Source organism: Ahaetulla prasina, chromosome 4, assembly GCF_028640845.1.
Source record: "Ahaetulla prasina isolate Xishuangbanna chromosome 4, ASM2864084v1, whole genome shotgun sequence".
NCBI classification, from domain to species: Eukaryota; Metazoa; Chordata; class Lepidosauria; order Squamata; family Colubridae; genus Ahaetulla; species Ahaetulla prasina.
The window spans coordinates 147462266-147482297 of record NC_080542.1 but is presented as its reverse complement, the minus strand read 5'-3'; the positions used below and the strand labels follow the sequence as shown (position 1 = coordinate 147482297).

At 44.1% G+C, this 20032-nt stretch overlaps 1 protein-coding gene across 2 annotated transcripts in view; it reads right to left on the bottom strand.

The window, feature by feature from the left end:
• The window catches only part of PTH1R (parathyroid hormone 1 receptor), a 102298-nt gene extending 93091 nt beyond the window's left edge, over positions 1-9207 (bottom strand). Inside the window, exons 1-2 of one of the 2 annotated variants that reach the window (XM_058179950.1) lie at positions 8521-9207; positions 7306-7463 (exon numbers count right to left, since the gene is read on the bottom strand). In XM_058179950.1, the coding sequence (XP_058035933.1) occupies positions 7306-7380 (75 nt within the window). In that variant the 5' untranslated portion in view covers positions 7381-7463; positions 8521-9207. Of the gene's footprint in view, positions 1-7305; positions 7688-8520 lie in introns of both variants that reach the window. The other variant, XM_058179951.1, reaches the window with a different exon arrangement.
• Between the last annotated feature and the right edge of the window lie 10825 nt (positions 9208-20032).

Below are 20032 nucleotides of genomic sequence, written 5' to 3'. Positions count from 1 at the left end.
TTTGTCTGATAATGTGCCTTTATTTCCCAGGGTGGCAGTTATCTAATCGGTGAAGTCTAGGACAATACAGAAATTTCCACAAGGGTCACAAACACCGCAGTGCAAAAGCCACATTTGGTGCACACTGCGAAATCTTGTGCATGGATACAGAGTTAAGCACCTTTGCTCTCTACACTTCTGGCCATTTTTCCCCTCCGCGAAAATCACGGAAAACAGGCAGAGGTTTTCCAGAAAAAAATCGTAATAAATACAGCTGCTAGAATTGAATTTTAGCCAGGATTTTTTTTTTCTTTTTATAAAAAACAACAACAAAGTCTCATCAACAACTCTGATACAAACAGACGGTCCTGAATTTTCATTAGAAAATTCCTCTGGTTATTTAATTATTTGCTAGACTGGATGCAACATTTGCATCACTGCCTCTGGATCGGATGCTAAGAGGCTGTGTTCACATAACACCCTTAAACCCGGATTAAGCAGGATCTGCAAGGCAAAAAAGAACAATTTCTAGTTGCTCCCGTTCTTAAAGATGATCCCCCATGTTGTTGTTTTTTCCTTGCAAAAATATAAAGAATCAGAAAAGCTACAGGCGGCCTTTGACTTACAAGAGTTAATTGAGTGAATTCAAAATTACAGTAGCATTGAAAAAAATCGATTTATTTTCACACTTATGACTGTGGCAGCATCCCCATTGTTCACCTGATAGAAATCCGGGTGTTTGGCAACCCTCTCATTGTTTTGAGGGTAATTATGATACCCTTTTATGGCCTTCACTGACTTAACAACTGCAGCAAGGAAGGTCATAAAACGGAGCAAAATTCACTTAATAAATATTTCACTTAGCAGCAGAAATTTTGGGCTCAACTGTGGTCGTAAATCGAGGACCGTCTGTAATAAAAAATGATGTAAAATAATAAAATGGAATAATAAGAATAGGAAGAATAGAATAGAACAGAACAGAATAGAATAAATAAAACGTGAAGAAGGGGTGCTAACAGGAGATCCTGCCCAGAAACCCTAAACTGCCAAATTCAGTTTTGGACATTAAGGCTAAAAAATAAAAAAGTACAGACAAGCAACAGAAAAGATTAAATGGTTCCTTCTTGAACCCACTTTGCAGAGAGAGAAAGTGTGGGGGAAACGAAGGGTTAGAGATTTTGTTCTATGGATTTCTTTGGAGACACACAGACCGATGCATTGAACTTTGCAAAGGTCTCTCTTGAACAAGAGTCGGAAAAGATTTTAAAAGCCTTTAAAAAGGAAACAGATGAACAGTGCTCCGAAGTTGATCGGTTCAGTCTTCGATCTCTATTTATTGACTTACCCGGGTGCAGGTGCGGGGGGGGGGGGAAGGGGATCAATGATTGTCACGAACAAGTAATTCATTTATTCTTGATTTTCCCCTAAGAAGGGGCAAATCTCCCCTGGATATTTTTCTTTTGAAGCACTTATCATCAAGGGAAAGGAAATAGCAATTTATCCCCAGTAGAAAAGTGGCTTTTAATCCCTGAAGACTTTTAGATTCGTCCTTGATCTGCAACCATTAGTGACCATTCGGAAGTTTATTTATTTATTTATTTATTCATATTTTTAGTTACAACGGTACTGGGGGAAAAAAGACACTTATGAGCACTGTGATTCATTTTTCTTGCCATGTACATGTATACATCCGAACTACACTGTGTTGTCTATCTGTGTCGTATAACATATACATGATATTGATTGACTGATTTTGCCATGTTTATGTATTGGAGATGGTGACCCTTTGAGAGCTGTATGCAACGAAATTTCATTTTAATGCATGCCAATTAGTGTATATTTATTCTATTCTATTCTATTCTATTCTATTCTATTCTATTCTATTCTATTCTATTCTATTCTATTCTACTCTACTCTACTCTACTCTATTCCTATTCTAAATTCCATCCCTATCCTATCCCATCCCATCCCATTTCATTCCATTCATTATTCTATTCCATTCCATTCCATTCCATTCCTATTCTATTCTATTCTATTCTATTCTATTCTATTCTATTCTATTCTATTCTATTCTATTCTATTCTATTCTATTCTATTCTACTCTACTCTACTCTACTCTATTCTACTCTATATTCTATTCTACTCTACTCTACTCTACTCTACTCTACTCTACTCTACTCTACTCTACTCTATTCCTATTCTAAATTCCATCCCTATCCTATCCTATCCTATCCTATCCTATCCTATCCTATCCTATCCTATCCTATCCTATCCTATCCTATCTTATCCTACTCTATTCTACTCTATACTATATTCTATTCTATTCTATTCTATTCTATTCTATTCTATTCTATTCTATTCTATTCTATTCTATTCTATTCTATTCTATTCTATTCTATTCTACTCTACTCTACTCTACTCTACTCTACTCTATTCTACTCTATATTCTATTCTATTCTATTCTACTCTACTCTACTTTATTCCATTCCATTCATTATTCTATTCTATTCTCCTATCCCATCCCATCCCATCCCATTTCATTCCATTCACTTTTTTTCAGTGCTGCTGTAACTTCAAATGGCCACTAAATGGACTGTTTTAAGTCAAGGACTACCTGCGTGTGTGGTTTTTTTTTTTTACAAGATTAGAGGTGTCACATTTTTAGACTCGGCTTTTAAAGAGCTTTCTCAGGCAAAGCACCGGAGTTGGGAGTTAATGAAAGAAAGGGATTTTGGTTAAAAAAATAAAATAAATTTTGGGTTGGTTGATCTAACCTTGGATGGTTCTTGACCCTCAGATGATCCCTCCATCCATTCACGAGGAAGAAACCGTCAGGTTTCCACTCTCTCGGGCTTCCAAAGATGGAAGTAAGGGTGATGAAGATCTATTTCCTCCTTGCCTACGTACACTTTGCACATCGTTTGCGCATCTCTGAGAAACAGTTGCTAAGTCCCTACTCTGACGGTAAATAGATGATAGATAGAGATAGCCAGCTAGCTAGCTAGCTAGCTAGCTAGCTAGATACAATTAGACAGATAGGTGAGAGAGAGAGGGAGAGGGGAAAAAACCAGACAGATAGACAGATGAAACAGAGATGATATATACATGAGAGAAAGAGAGCTGAGATAGATTGATAGGTATATATATAGAGATGGACAATAGAGATACAGAGAGAGCGATACAGAGAGATAGATGCTTACTTATCTAGATAGATAGATAGATAGATAGATAGATAGATAGATAGATAGATAGATAGATAGATAGACAGACAAATAGACAGATAGATGAGAGAGATGGTAAATAGATGAGAGAAAGAGCTGAGAGAGAGAGAGAGATGGATGGATGGATAGATGGATAGACAGACAGACAGACAGACAAATAGACAGATGATAGAGATTGTAAACAGATGAGAGAAAGAGAGCTGGGATAGATAGATAGATAGAAAATAGATAGATGGATGGATGGATGGATGGATGGATGGATGATAGATGGAGATAGAGATGCTACAGTTCAAAGTCTGAACTGGTGCTGCTTGACAAACAGGGTCTATAGCTACCAAAATTGGCAAATAGATGCTTTTGATACGCCAATTTTATGTTTTTGCTTTATTTTATTATTTTTCCTTTATTGTTATTTTTATTTATCACATTGGAAAAACACTTTTCTTCCTTACAGACCAATCCTGGGCAATGTGCAAAGTAAAAAAAATTCATGAGGGAAAAAGACCCTCCTTTCCAGGAGCAGGTTATTTTTCTCATTCCTCTTAGAAATGTTTTCAAAGTCTCTTAGAAAACACCGAGGAAAGCATAAAATAAAATAAAGCTTTATCCCGGCCATTCCCTGAAGTTAATCGAAATACAAGTGAAAAACAAGAAGGAAAGTTTTGCTCACATCTCCACCGAGGTCAAGGAAATAACTCTCACAAAATAACCGAGTATTTTATTGTAAAATAAAGCTCTGTCAATGCCATTCCATTAATTCAATCGACATATAAATAAAAAAAAAAAAAAACAAGACAAAGACTCTGCAAGGAATATTTTGGCCAGCGAGATCAAGAAAACAGCTATCTATAAAATAAGCGGCTATTTTATTGTAAAATACAAGTATCCCTTGATTTAGAGCATTTCGTTTAGTGACCTTTCGAAGTTACAACAGCTCTGAAAAAAGTGACTTATGACCATTTTTCACACTTAGGACCGTTGCAGCATCCCTGTGATCAAAATTCAGGTGCTTCTTAACTGACTCGTCTTTATGACGGTCGCAGTATCCTGGGGTCACGTGATCTCCTTTTGCGATCTCCCAATGAGCGAAGTCAATAGGGAAGCCAGATTCATTTAATGACCGTGTTAGTAAATTAACAACTGCAGGGATTTGTGGCAAGAAATATCATAAAACGGGGGGGGGGGGAAAGCTCACTTGTTAACTTTCTCACTTAGCGACATACATTTCGGGCTCCATTGTGGTCGTAAGTTGAGGAGTACCTTTAAAGCTCTATCAATGCCATTCCATTAACTCAACTGAAAGACAAATTTAAAATGTTCTTGAATATCGTTTGAATAGCTGCCTGCTGTGGCCAGAAGAAAAACATCAAGAAAATAAAGCTATGGAGATATCAGGATCGGCTCCCTGATCTTAGACTCAAAGTCCTAAATTGAGATATCAACTCTATTGCTTTGGGTGGATGATTGATGTTTGTCCTTATTTTTTGGTCCCACAAATGTTGGCCAAACTGGCAGGATCTAGTTGGTCTCCTCTGACAAAATCAATCAATCAATCAATCAATCAATCAATCAATCAATCAGAATAGAGCAGTAAGGGACCTTGGAGATCTTGGACCTTGAAAACCTCCATGGATGGAAGTACCCACAACTTCTGAAGGCAAGCTCTTCCACTAGTTAATTGTCCTTCACTGTTAGGAAATTTCTCCTTAATTCCAGGTTGCTTCTCTCCTTGGTTAGTTTCCATCCATTGTTTCTTGTCTGGCCTTCTGGTGCTTTGGAGAATAAGTTATTTGTGGTAAACCCTGAGATATTGGAAGACTACTATCATGTCATCTCAAATCCCCTTCTTCAAGACCTCTCAATGTTTCATTTCTGTTTTGGATCCTAGCAGATTGAAAAGACCAAGAGGTTGCACGCTGGTTCAATGCACACATGGAGTCCTGATATTGTCACCTTTACAATTGTCCACTTGAGAGACCAAGAAGGACACCTCCAAAGAACTGAACTGTCTACAGAAGTTGAGGGTGCTCCATCACTGGAGGTTTTTAAAGAAGAGACTGAACAGCCGGTTTGACTGAAATGATATAGGGTTTCCTGCTTGAGCAGGGGGTTGGACTAGAAAACCTCTAAGCTCCCTTCCAACTATATTCTGCTGTTATTCTGTCTTCAGAACAGCATTGAAAGCCATGTTCCTCAACCGTGAGGCAACTTGAAGATGTATGGATTTAAAGTCCCAGAATTCCCCAGCCTGGGAATTCTGGGATTTGAAGTCCACACATCTTCAAGTTGTCAAAGTTGAGGACCATCATCAGAAAGAAACAGAGGTACAATTCTTTCCAACTTACCCAGCCAACTTTATCCCTTAGTAGAAACACGGAGTATTGTCACAGCCTCTAATTCCAGCGACACAAGGCCATGTCTCAATTTGAATATTTTAACCTAAAATGTTGGGGGTTTCCAGAAGACCACCAGGCTGGAAAAGACTCATCAAAAGCCAGCCAAAGTCAGGCAGAAGAGCATTTTCACATGCGTTATGCATTTTTGCCAGACAAGTTGACCCAACTATGGGATTCGTGAAAAGATAGTGAATTCAAGACGATACTTTTCCGAGAATCGTGAGGTACAACTGAGAGAGGACGTGGATGTCCAACCACATAGAAGCTCCCTGCTCTGCGCCAGCTCTGTATTTAGGCAATCTTGTAATTCTTTTCCAAGACAACAAATAGTCTCTGACCCGTTTCAATAAACACGATCTGAGGAACTTGGTTTTCTGCAAGCCAGGTTTCCTGAGTTGTGCAGAACATCTGGCTTCCTTTAACCACCTGATGCTAAATTCCTTTAATCAGATTAATTCTGGAAGACAGAAGCCCTATCACATTTTATTCTAGCTTTTACAGCGTTCCCTAAAACGTGTGCGTGTTTAATGTGGCATCTTTCACATAAGACATGCACGGTTTTGCAATGTTGTTGGGAAAATAGACTTATTGGAGGGGACGTTATGGAAAAACTGCAGAAATTTGGGGCTTTTCAATATTTGTATCCTTTTATGCCCAATCCGTAAATAGGACTTTTAAGAGGCCTCTCGCTTGCAATTGGTAACTTACCAATTTATCTTTCGAAATGAATTTATGAAGGGCAATGGTTTTAGTTGACTTTCAGAATACATTCTCATTTATTTCTCCTTTTAGAGCAGTAACGAGCTTATCAGAGGACAATCAGTGCTAAATGAGAGAGGCTAAGTCCAAATCCTATTGAAAACTCAATAAAAGTTTTTTTAAAAAAATTCTTTTATGACTCTTCTCCAGCAAGGAAGCGGGATTGTAAAAGTGCACGCGTATACACGCATACCATGCATACGTGTGCATGGATACACACACACACACACACACACAAACACACATGTAACTGGTTTGTGGCAATAATCTCAAAGTATGGCAAAGTCAGCTGAAACAGTAACATACAATCTTCTGAAATAGGCTGGACACTTCAGACATCAGATGGAAAAATACAGTATATTTGCAGAAATTAAAGGTGAATTGATTGGAGATTGCAACCTGTTGTTCAAGTCTAAAGGAAGGAACGAAGGAAAGTAAGAAAGAGGGATGGAGGAGGAGGAAGGAAGGAAGGAAGGAAGGAAGGAAGGAAGGAAGGAAGGAAGGAAGGAAGGATAGGTGGAAAACTAGAAAAAAATAAACTTGTGATTTTTTAGCAAAAGTGGAACATCAACCAGCCCCAACAAGAATGTATTTGACAGCAATTTTAAAAATCTGTGTATAATCTTGATACAGTCACATTTTTTTTTACTCCAGGATCAATTTTGCACCGAGTACGTTTTGCCTATCCCTGGATTAGACTATTATAATCCCTCCAATAAATTGAAGAAATAAGTATAGCGAACCGATTGAATTCCCCCACACTCGCGCTCCCACTAACTTGGTTAGTCTGTCGCGGGACGGCTCCCCGGGCTGATTCCACGCGTGGGCTGAACTCAGCCCCTGAGATACAGATTAAAGCCCCTTTCTCACAATACTTAATCCCCCCCAAAAAATAAAAAAATAAAACCAGAGGCAAGGCAAGAAAAGAGGGGTGAAGCTGCCCAACTTACCAGCGCGAAGACGGACGTTAAAGCGGAGCAGCACAGGAGGAATCTCAGACCGTGATAGATCAAGTGGGATCCCATAGCCAAGGGGGGGTTCTGGAAATATCCAAGCGGAGGGAGGGAGTCGATCCTGTAATCCAGTGGATCCTTCTTGCGCTTCTTCCCTGTCAAAGTTGGATTAGCCCAAAGGGGGAAGAGAGGAGTAGAAAGTCTCCAGCCACGTTCACACGACCTAAAGTCCAGAGAGTTTAAAAAACTGCAGCGGTGAGATGGGGCGGAGCTGAATTAGACCCGAAAAGGAAGATATTCCTGGGAGGGGGGCGATCCCCGAAGATCGCAAGGAGCATCAGATCCTGCTGGTGGCTTCTCTCCGAGCCGCGCATCTGCCCTGCAGCCGAGAAATGAAACCCATGTGTCAAATCTCCAAATGGGTTTCGTCGCCCCCCTCTTCTGTTCTCTTCCCTCTCTTTCTTTTTTTAATGAGGCAAGGGGGGAGTTCAGATAATTTATTTCTCGAGCCTCGGGGAAGGTGGGGAAAAGCGAAAGGGGAGGGGCCGGCAAAGGAAGGTGGGGAGAAAGCGCTGGAAAACCACCCAATTTATTTTTAGCTGCAGAAAGTTGGTCGTTGGGCGATTCAATTAAGAAAGGGGGAAGGACGGAGGGAGGGAGAATCCTTCTTGGACGATTTGCACCAAACAAGAAAGGAAGGAGGAAGGAAGGAAGGGGGAAGGATGGAAAGAAAAGAAGGGAAAAGGAGAAAGAAAGAAAAAAGGAATGGGGAGAGAGAGAGGAAGGGAGGAAGGAAGGAAGGAAAGGAGGAAGATAGGAAGAAAGAAAAAATAAGGGAGAAAGGAGAGGGAGAGAAAAAGAGAGAAAAAAGAAGAAGGGAGGGAGAGAGGGAGGAAGAGGGAGGGAGGAGAGGAAGAGAAGGAAGGAAAGAAGGAGGGAGGGAGACAGGAAAGGAATAAAGAAAAGGAAGGGCGAGAAAGAGAAGGAAGGAAGGAAGAAAGAAAGAAAGAAAGAAAGAAAGAAAGAAAGAAAGAAAGAAAGAAAGAAAGAGAGAGAGAAAGAAAAAGAAAGTGGCTGGGTTTTTCAAAGAACTCTCAACGTCTGCAAATTAGATATCTCCGGTCCCCCGAACTAGAAGTAGCTTTCCGAAAGGCCGAGAGAGGTTCACCGCAAGTCCCCGGCGACCCACAACCCCAACACACTCATACGTACCCTCTTCACACCGTCGGCTTTGCGGAAGGCGAGCAGTCCGGCGGGGCCAGAGGAGCGCCCTGGGACAGCGCGTGGCGCCCAATCGCTCCCAATCCCAAATCCCTTCCTTCCTTTCTCCCTCCTTCTCCTTCCTTTCCTTTTCTTTCTTTCCTTTCTTCCTTTCTTCTTTCCTTTCCTTTCCTCCTTTCTTCTTCCTTTCCTTCTTTCCTCCTTTCTTTCCCTCCGGCCGCTTCCGAGCTCTGCTCAGAGGAAGGAGAAGCGGAGACCTGGCAGCTTCGCCTGCCTGAAGGCGCCGGGGAAGAGGAGTAGGAGGCGGCGGCGGCGGCGGGGAGGAAAACAACGCCGAAGTCGACCGATCGGCTCCGCCAAGCCCGCCCGCCACTCGCTCGGCTGTCTCGCCAGCATCGCCTGCCGGGCCGAAGGCCGGGAAGATCTGGGGAAAAGTGGCCGGGGGCAACCGGCGCTCCCCGGCCTCGCTGCTGCTCTTCCAGCCGCTGCGGAAGTCTCCCAGGTCGGCCCAGAAAAGCAGATTTATATCCTTTTCCCCCTCCTTCTTCTTAAAGGGAGGAAGAGAAAAAGAGGTGAGGCGCCCTCCGTCCGGTGCTGCCGTCCCCCGGTCGCATCTCTGGAGCCTCCCGCTGGCCTCCGCCGCTTGGCCGGAGCTCAATCGCCGCCTTTCAAGCTCGAGTTGTCAGTGAGGAAACCCGCCAGGAGAGCCGGAGAGGCAGAGGGGTCTTCGGTGCGCCACCGCGGAAAATGACCCGCTCCGTAGACTTCGCGTGAAATTGACTAATTCTGCAGACCCCGAGCTAAATTCACCGGATTTGGTGGAGAGCCTTTTACTTAATAGTGACCCGCTCTCTAGACTCCCTGTATGAAATTGCCCAGTTCTGCAGACCAGCTGATATTGACCAGTCTCTTAGGTTCTGTCTTTGAAATTGACTATTTCTGCAGACCCTGAGCTGAAATTGACTGGATCTGCAACAAAACACTTAAAGTTGACCAGCTCTGCAGACCTGGCTCTGTAGATCCAGTGCCTAACCATCTCTGCTGACCCACAGTTTGATATTGACCTGCTCTGTAAACTCCGTGTGTGAAATTGACTAATTCTACAGCTTGAGGGGGGAGGGGGAGGCTGAAATTGAATGCAGGACTTCATACTGACCAGTTCTGCAGACCCAGTGTCTGAAATTGACCGATTCTGCAGACCTGGCACTTGAAACTGATGAGATCAGCAGAACGGGAACTGATATTGACCAGACTTTCTGTCTGAAATTGACTAATAATTCTGCAATCAGACTTTCTGCCTGAAATTGACTGAATTCACAGACCCAAGACTTGATGCTGAGTTACTCTTTAGACATCATTTCTGAAACTGACTAGCTGTGTTTCCCGGGTGTTGAAATGGACTGGATCTACAGACACAACATTTGAAATTGACCAACTCTGCAGACTCAATGTCTGAAATTGACTGGTTCTCCAAATCTGATGTTGAAATTGACTAGATCTGCAGACCAGGAGCTTATACTGACCTGCTCACCAGCTCCTCCACTGAAATTGATTGGCTCTGAAATTGACTGACTCTGCAGACTTGCAGCTTGATGCAGAAGCGCTCTACGGACTCCATGTCTGAAATGGACTACTTCTGCAAACTGAACACTGAAACTGACCAGCTTTGCAGATCTGTGGGATTAGAAATTGACCCATTCTGCAGACTCTATGCCTGAAATTGACTAGTTCTGTAGACCTGGCACTGAAATTGACTGGATCTCCAGACCTGGAACTTAAAATCAGCCCATTCTGCAGCCTCTGTGCCTGAAATTGACTAATTCTGCAGATTCAGCACTGCAATTATCTGGATCTGCAGAACTGGCACTTAAAATTGACCAGCTTTGGAGACTCGATGTTGAAATTGACCAGACCTGCATCGTGATATTGATTGCTTTGCAAGTTCCATGCCTGAAACACACCAATTCTGCAAACATAGTGCTTAAAATTGACCTTCTCTGCAAACTTAGTGCTTGAAATTGACTAATTCTGCAGACCTGGTACCTGAAATTGACCTGAAATGCAGGCCAAACCCTTGCAATTGACCAGCTTTCCAGACCCAATGCCTGAAACTGACTAATTTTCCAGCTGAAATTGATAAACTCTGCAGGTCTGGTGTTTCTATTGCTGAACCTCTACCCAAAATAATAATTAAGCCCAACTGTCATTTTAATTCTTAGCACACTGGCTGCAGCCAAGTCCCAGCCTCGCTCGGGTGACCGATGGCCTAATGATATCCGCTTTCTAAATCCACTTTTCAGTCTAATTAACTTGTTTCCAACATGGCAAAAACTGTGCAAGGGATGTAAACGTACCCCAGCAACTTTTTGTAGCAAAGAACCGGCAGGTGTTTCGAAGAAGTGAATATTCAGAATATAATAATTCTTCTGGCATTTTAAAGACCAATTTGGAAGCACTCAAAAGCTCTTGCCGCGAACAACCCAATTTGTGGGATTTATTCTTTTATATTTCTCATATTTTTAATCTTCCCAGTAACTTTTTCTCCTGGTGGATAAATCAAGAGAATAAAAGACACTGAAAACCTGGGAATAAAACCCTCACGCAAGAAAAGCCGACACCGATTGTTGAAATTCAGGAAGCCAAATACTGATTAAAAATATGATTTTATCCCTCGAGTTCTCTGCAGAGCTTGATCCTAAATGCTGGCGAAGTGAAGAATGAAAACCCATGCCAGGTTAGAATTATTACTCCTGAATAAGTTCCTACTGCTTTCCAGCAAGAATGCATTGAATGCATTTTAGGAAAATAATGGAGATTTTCCTGGCAGTTGAGAATTTAATTTGCAAGGATAATATGGAACATCCTAAGGCAATGTTTTTCACCCTGGACAATTTGAAGATTTGCGGACTCTCGTGATAGGTGGACTTTAGGTTGCAGAATTCCCTGCCGGCATTATTTTGAAAGGGGTAGAAATTGTAAATATTTTTGGAAAAGCAAAATCTAAGGCCTCAATCATTTCTGGAATTTAAATAACAATTTAGTAAATTTATACGCCCCCCCCCCAAGAATCCTCAAAACTGGGGGTCTTTTTGAGAATAAATTGAACATTTTCTTTCCTTATTTCAGAGTTTCAGGGAAAGAGGTTAGCATTATTCCACTGAATAATACAAATTCGCACCAAGCACTGTTTCTTCTCCTTAACACAGGGGTTCAAATTCAGCCAAACAAACCAGTGAATTAATTATCAAGTGAATTAATTGATTACTTAATTTTAGAGAATTTGTTTGGCTGTCCCCTCACTTTCAGTGACTCTAGGCAGCTTACAAAAAACAAAACAACAAGAACAAAAAAACCCTATACAGGTAGTTTTCGACATACAACAATTCGTTTAGTGACTGTTCAAAGTCACAACAGCACCGGAAAAAAACGACTTATGACCATTGTGGCATTCCGGATGGTCATGTGATCAAAATTCAGCCGCTTGGCACAACCGACTCCCATTTATGACGGCCGCAGTGTCCCAGAGTCACATGATCCCCTTTTGCGAGCATCTGACGACGTCAGAATGGGCAAGCCAGATTCATCTAACAACCGTGTGACTAGCTGATCAACTGCAGGGATTCACTTAGCAACTGTGGCAAGAAAGGTTGTAAAACGGGGCAAAGCTCAGTTAACAGCTGTCTCCCTTAGCAACGGAAAATTCGGGCTCACTTGTGGGGTCGTAAGGCCGAGGACTGTCTGTATATAAAAAGAGTAAAAATCATAAAACCCCACACACAATCTGACAGAAGAATCGGGAGAGCGTGTGACCGAGAATGTTGGTTTGTCGGTAGGTCGGAAGGTGTCAGATCTTTGACCTCCTCCAGAAGTAGATTTGTTCCTTTGTCCCTTTCTTCAACTTTCATCCACAAACGGAGAAAAATTGTCGATCAGCAGATCTTGGAAAAATTAACTATTTACCAAGCTGTTGTGGTTGTGTAACACAGTGTGTTATGGCCGCACTTGACAAAGCAACCTTTGCTTTCGAGTGCCAGGCAGTTGCACTTCTCTCTTAGAACCCCTGAGAACAAAGGCAAATCATATTTTACTGCTTAAAGTAAAATTATTAGCTTACTTAAGAATTCCACTTAACCAACATCCGAGCGAGCAACAAACCTGGTTTCCTTTTGTCCAGATGTATGGTTAACCGACATTCAGCAAGTCCTTACTTAGCCTTCAAATTAAATATAGGTAGTTCTTGACTTACAACCACCGTTCAAAGTTACAACCGCACCGAAGGAAGTGATTTATAATGTGTCCTCGCACTTACGACCGTTGCAACATCCAGCATGCAGTCATGTGATCCATATTTGGTTGCTTGGCAGATGCAGCATTCCAGAGTCACATTTTTTGTTTTCCTTTTAATCAACTTATTGTTTTAGTTACTATTATTATACTTTACTATAGGTAGTCCTCGGTTTACAACAGTTCATTTAGTGACCATTCGAAGTTACAATGGCACTGTTTTTCACACTTATGACGGGTGCAGCATCCCCAGGGTCGCATGATCAGAATTGGGATGCTTAGCAACTGACTCGTATTTACGACGGTTGCAACGTCCCCAGATCACGTGATCCCCTTTTGTGACCTTCTGACCAGCAAAGCCAATGGGGGAACCAGATTCACTTAATGACCGTGTTACTAACTTAAACAACGGCACTGATTCGCTTAACAGTGGCAGGTAGGAGGGTAAAATGGGGAAAAATTCATTTAACGGCTGTCTCACTTAGCAACGGAAATGTTGGGCTCAATTATGGTCATAAGTCGAGGACTACCTGTAATTTTATTTTATTTTTAATTTTTGTCTATGATTGACATGTATTTATCCCCCGAAAAGTCAAACTCAATTACTGAGGATTGATTCAGATCGGCTTTTGCAGAAAAAGGCAGGTCAACACTTTCCATTAAATACGGGCAGCCCTTGACTTATGACCACAATGGAGCCTAAATTTTCCAATGCTAAGCGAGACAGTTGTTACGTGAGTTTTTCCCCATTTAATAACCTTTCTTACCACCGTTGTTAAGTGAATCACTGCAGTGAATAAGTTTGTCACCCGGTCATTAAGTGAATCTGGCTTCCCCATTGACATCGCTTGTCAGAAGGTCACAAAAGCAGATCACGTGACCCCCGGAGACTCTGCAACCGTCATAAATACGAGTCAGTTGCCAAGCTTCCGGATTTTGATCCATGTTACTCTAGGATGCTGCGACGGTCGTAAGTGTGAAAGATGGTCATAAGTCACTTTCCCCCCCCTAGTGCTTTTGTAACTTTGAACAGCCACTAAACAGGACTTCCTGTACATGCATATTTTTTAAAAAATCTGGTTTGGTGGGGGGAGGAAGGGTTGTTGTCAGCCGACAAGGAACACATTGTGGGTCACAAAACACAAAATTTCAAGTCATAAAATCCAGCCCCAGAATTCTCTGTACCTCTGATGTGATTCAGCCCGTACGGTACCCTTGCAATCTTGAATTTATGGGAAATTATAACCCTTTGCTGTGATTAGTAAGGAATCTGGAGATTTGATCCACTGCTGGCAACATTGACGTCAATAGGACTTCTCTGGAGCAAGCGGTTTGGACGGGATTTCTACGGAGGTCTCTCATCTTAAACAGCCCATGATTCTTAAGTACATATTTATTTAGGTTGCCCTAGCCTGAAATAGGCTCACTTGTGGTTGTTTCAAGGAACGCCTGTTCTGCTCTCGGCCGCCAGAATGGGGGAGATTGCCAGTTGTGGAAGAGAGGAACGTATTTATGTTATAAAGGGAAGGAAGGAAGGAAGAAAGGAAGGAAGGAAGGAAGGAATAAAGGAAGGAAGGAAGGGAGGGAAGGAGGGAGGGAGGGAGGACAAAGAAAGAAAAGGAAATGATGAGAAGGGGGAGGAAGGAAAAAATAAAAAAGGAAGGAAGGAAGGAAGGGAGGGAGGGAGGAAGGAACGGAGGGAGGAGGGAGGGAGGACAAAGGAAGAAAAGGAAATGAGGGGAGGAAGGAAAAATAAAAAGAAGGAATGAAAGAAGGAAGGAAGGAAGGAAGGAAGGAATAAAGAAAGAAAGAAACGGAGGGAGGAGGGAGGACAAAGGAAGAAAAGGAAATGATGAGAGGGGAGGAAGGAAAAATAAAAAGAAGGAAGGAAGGAAGGAGGAAGGAATAAAGAAAGAAATAGAGGAGGGAGGACAAAGGAAGAAAAGGAAATGATGAGGTGGGAGGAAGAAAAAAATAAAAAAGAAGGGAAGGAAGGAAGAAAAAGGGAAGGAAGAAGAGAGAAGAAGGAAAGGAAGGAAGCATGGAAATATGGGAGGAAAAGGAAAGTATGAGGAAGGAAGGAAAGAAAAAGGAAGGAAGGAGAAGGGAAGAAAAGGAAAGGATGAGAAGAAGGGAGGGAGGAAAGAAAGAAAGAAAAAAGTCACAGAAGGAAGGAAGAGGGAAGAAAGAAGTGAGAAGAAGGAAAGGAAGGAAGAATGGATAGAAGGAAGGCGAAGGGAGGAAAAGGAAAGGATGAGAGGAAGGAAACAAGAAGCAAAGGAAGGAAGGAAGTGGGAGGAAGATGTTAGAAGAAGGAAAGAAGGCAGGGAGGAAGGAAGGAAGGAGCGAGGAGAAGGAGAGGAAGCATGGAAGGGAGGAAGGAAAGAAGAAAGAAGGGAAGGAAGGAAGAAAAGGAAAGGAAGCAAACAAACGAAAGGAGGAAGGAAGTTTTACAAAATGTTCTTCCTTCCTTCCTTCCTTCCTTCCTTCCTTCCTTCCTTCCTCCCTCCCTCCCTCCCTCCCTCCCTCCCTCCCTCCCTCCCTCCCTCCCATTTTCTCTTTCTTGCTTTCTTTCCAGTGTTGCAATCTCTCTGGCTGTCCTTCATTTTTATCTCCCTCTCCACTCCTGATCGAGCAGGGAGATCAGTTACAGCCGCTGAATAAAATAATTTAGCCGCCCAAAGTCCCGGTTGGCTCTCTTCTGCCTGATTCGGCACACGGGAGAACCCGAGAAGCTCTCTTGCTGTACCCAGATAAAGCCCTTATCAGCTTCCTGCCCAAGGCTTTCTTTGGTTTTTCTGAGTCGGCACGCCCCACTGTTGGTGCAGAATAACACGATAAGAGAGTTGGAAGGGACCTTGGAGGTCTTCTAGTCCAGCCCCCTGCTCAAGCAGGAAATCCTTACACTGTTTCAGACCCGCTGGCTGTCCAGTCTCTTCTAAAAAGCCTCCAGTGTTGGAGCATTTACAACTTCTGGTGGCAAGGAGTTCCACTGATTGTTCTCACTGCTAGGGAATTTCTCCTCATTCCTAAATTGCTTCTCTCCTTGATTAGTTTCCATCCGTTGCTTCTTGTCTTGCCTTCAGGGACTTGACCCCCTCTTCTTTGTGGCACCCCTTCAAGTATAGGTAGTCCCCAATTTATGAACGCAATTGACCCCAACATTTCTCCTGCTAACTGAGACATTTATTGAGTTTTGCCCCATTCTTTCTTGACACAGTTGTTATGTGAATCACTGCAGTTGTTAAGTTAGTCACACGGTTGTTAAGTGAATTTGGCTTCCCCAAAGGTCAGAAAAGGGGACTCCGGGACACTGCAACCGTCATAAATATGAATCATTTGTCAGGCATCCAAATGTAGATCACGTAACCATGGGGACGCTGCAACGGTCATAAGTATGAAAAAGGGTGATAGTCACTTTTTTCAGTGCTGTTGTAAGTTCAAATGGTCACTAAATGAAGTTTTGCAAGTCGAGGACTACCTGTATTGGAAGATGCTACCATATTCCCCCCCTAGTCCTTCTTTTCATGAAACCAGACCTACCCAATTCCAGAAACCGTTCTTTGTATAATTTTATCCTCCTGTTTGCTAATCATCTTGGCGGCTCCTCTCTGCACTCTTCCCAAAGTCTCAGTGTCCTTTTTCCCCACTGTGGTGACCAAAAACTGGATTTAAAAAACCCTGCATGATGAAAGGTAAACTTTGTACGGCTTATACGGGAACAAGCTAACCATGGTTTCTTTGCAAACCAACAAGATTGGGGATCTAACGTCTCCTGGACTTTTTCCAGAGGTGGCATTCAGCCGGTTTGCACCGATTGGGGTGAACCAATAGAGGCAATCGCTTGCCCCGGCTCCAAGTCGTGCTATTTAGGCACGTTTTCAAGGCCAGACGTGTGCGCGGAAAGTGTGCGAGCGAGCAAAGTGTGTGCGGAAGGCGAGGTGAATGCACGGACAGCTTGTAAACTCAACAAGACAGACACAGACTTCAGAGGATAATTAGAACTGCAGAAAAAAATAATTGCTACCAACTTGCCTTCCATTGAGGACCTGTATACTGCACGAATCAAGAAGAGGGCCATGAAAATATTTGCAGATCCCTCGCATCCTGGACATAAACTGTTTCAACTCCTACCCTCAAAACGACGCTATAGAGCACTGCACACCAGAACAACTAGACACAAGAACAGTTTTTCCCCGAATGCCATCACTCTGCTAAACAAATAATTCCCTCAACACTGTCAGACTATTTACTGAATCTGCACTACTATTAATCGTTTCATAGTTCCCATCACCAATCTCTTTCCATTTATGACTGTATGATTATAACTTGTTGCTGGCAATCCTTATGATTTATATTGATATATTGATCATCAATTGTGTTGTAAATGTTGTACCTTGATGAACGTATCTTTTCTTTTATGTACACTGAGAGCATGTGCACCAAGACAAATTCCTTGTGTGTCCAATCACACTTGGCCAATAAAAAATTCTATTCTATTCTATTCTATTCTATTCTATTCTATTCTATTCTATTCTATTCTATTCTATTCTATTCTATTCTAAAGGTAAGTGAAAAGTAAAGGTAAGTGAAACCCACCCGGCTTTTTCACATGTTAAAATAGAACATTGTAAAAGAAGAACTGAAGGAATTCCAGTTTGGCTTAGAATAGGGAAAAGGGAGAATACAGTGAGTCCTTGACTTACAACAGTTCATTTAGTGACCGTTCGAGGTTACAACAGCACTGAAAAAAAAAAGAAACTTAGGACTCTTCGCAAACTTACGACCGTTGTGTCACCCCCAGGGTCGTTTGATCAACACTTGGCAATCGACTCATAGTTGCTGACGGCCGCTGTGTCCCGGGGTCAATGCAAGCTTCCCTTTTGCGACCTCCTGACAAGCAAAGTCAATGGAGAAGCCGGAGTCACTTAACATCCACGTTGCTAAGTTAGCAATTGCAGTGATTCACTTAACAACCGTGGCAAGAAAGGTCTTAAATTAAGTTGGCTGGTGGATTCTGGGAGTGGAAGTCCTCCCCTCTTAAAGCAGAGCCGGCTGGTGGATTCTGGGAGTAGAAGTCCTCCCCTCTTAAAGCAGAGCCGGCTGGGGGATTCTGGGAATTGAAGTCCTCCCCTCTTAAAGGATAGCTGGCTGGGGGATTCTGGGAGTAGAAGTCCTCCCCTCTTAAAGCAGAGCTGGCTGGTGGATTCTGGGGGTGGAAGTCCTCCCCTCTTAAAGCAGAGCCGGCTGGGGGATTCTGGGAGTGGAAGTCCTCCCCTCTTAAAGCAGAGCCGGCTGGGGGATTCTGGGAGTGGAAGTCCTCCCCTCTTAAAGCAGAGCCGGCTGGGGGATTCTGGGAGTGGAAGTCCTCCCCTCTTAAAGCAGAGCCGGCTGGGGGATTCTGGGAGTGGAAGTCCTCCCCTCTTAAAGCAGAGCCGGCTGGGGGATTCTGGGAGTGGAAGTCCTCCCCTCTTAAAGCAGAGCCGACTGGGGGATTCTGGGAGTGGAAGTCCTCCCCTCTTGAAGCATGCCGGCTGGGGGATTCTAAGAGTGGAAGTCCTCCCCTCTTAAAGCAGAGCCGACTGGAGGATTCTGGGAGTGGAAGTCCTTCTCTCTTAAAGCAGAGCCGGCTGGGGGATTCTGGGAGTGGAAGTCCTCCCCTCTTAAAGCAGAGCCGACTGGGGGATTCTGGGAGCGGAAGTCCTCCCCTCTTAAAGCAGAGCCGACTGGGGGATTCTGGGAGTGGAAGTCCTCCCCTCTTAAAGCAGAGCCGACTGGGGGATTCTGGGAGTGGAAGTCCTCCCCTCTTAAAGCAGAGCCAGCTGGGGGATTCTGGGAGTGGGAGTCCTCCCCTCTTAAAGCATGCCGGCTGGGGGATTCTGGGGGTGGAAGTCCTCCCCTCTTAAAGCAGAGCCGGCTGGGGGATTCTGGGAATGGAAGTCCTCCCCTCTTAAAGCAGAGCCGACTGGGGGATTCTGGGAATGGAAGTCCTCCCCTCTTAAAGCAGAGCCGGCTGGGGGATTCTGGGAGTGGAAGTCCTCCCCTCTTAAAGCAGAGCCAGCTGGGGGATTCTGGGAGTGGGAGTCCTCCCCTCTTAAAGCATGCCGGCTGGGGGATTCTGGGGGTGGAAGTCCTCCCCTCTTAAAGCAGAGCCGGCTGGGGGATTCTGGGAATGGAAGTCCTCCCCTCTTAAAGCAGAGCCGACTGGGGGATTCTGGGAATGGAAGTCCTCCCCTCTTAAAGCAGAGCCGACTGGGGGATTCTGGGAGTGGAAGTCCTCCCCTCTTAAAGCAGAGTCGACTGGGGGATTCTGGGAGTGGAAGTCCTCCCCTCTTAAAGCATAGCTGGCTGGGGGATTCTGGGAATGGAAGCCCTTCCCTCTTAAAGCATGCCGGCTGGGGGATTCTGGGAATGGAAGCCCTTCCCTCTTAAAGCATGCCGGCTGGGGGATTCTGGGAATGGAAGCCCTTCCCTCTTAAAGCATGCCGGCTGGGGGATTCTGGGAATGGAAGTCCTCCCCTCTTAAAGCATGCCGGCTGGGGGATTCTGGGAGTGGAAGTCCTCCCCTCTTAAAGCATGCCGGCTGGGGGATTCTGGGAATGGAAGCCCTTCCCTCTTAAAGCATGCCGGCTGGGGGATTCTGGGAATGGAAGTCCTCCCCTCTTAAAGCATGCCGGCTGGGGGATTCTGGGAATGGAAGTCCTCCCCTCTTAAAGCATGCCGGCTGGGGGATTCTGGGAATGGAAGCCCTCCCCTCTTAAAGCATGCCGGCTGGGGGATTCTGGGAATGGAAGTCCTCCCCTCTTAAAGCATAGCTGGCTGGGGGATTCTGGGAATGGAAGCCCTCCCCTCTTAAAGCATGCCGGCTGGGGGATTCTGGGAATGGAAGCCCTTCCCTCTTAAAGCATGCCGGCTGGGGGATTCTGGGAATGGAAGTCCTCCCCTCTTAAAGCATGCCGGCTGGGGGATTCTGGGAATGGAAGTCCTCCCCTCTTAAAGCATGCCGGCTGGGGGATTCTGGGAATGGAAGTCCTCCCCTCTTAAAGCATGGCTGGGGATTCTGGGAATGGAAGCCTCCTCTTAAAGCATGCCGGCTGGGGGATTCTGGGAGTGGAAGTCCTCCCCTCTTAAAGCATGCCGGCTGGGGGATTCTGGGAATGGAAGCCCTCCCCTCTTAAAGCATGCCGGCTGGGGGATTCTGGGAATGGAAGTCCTCCCC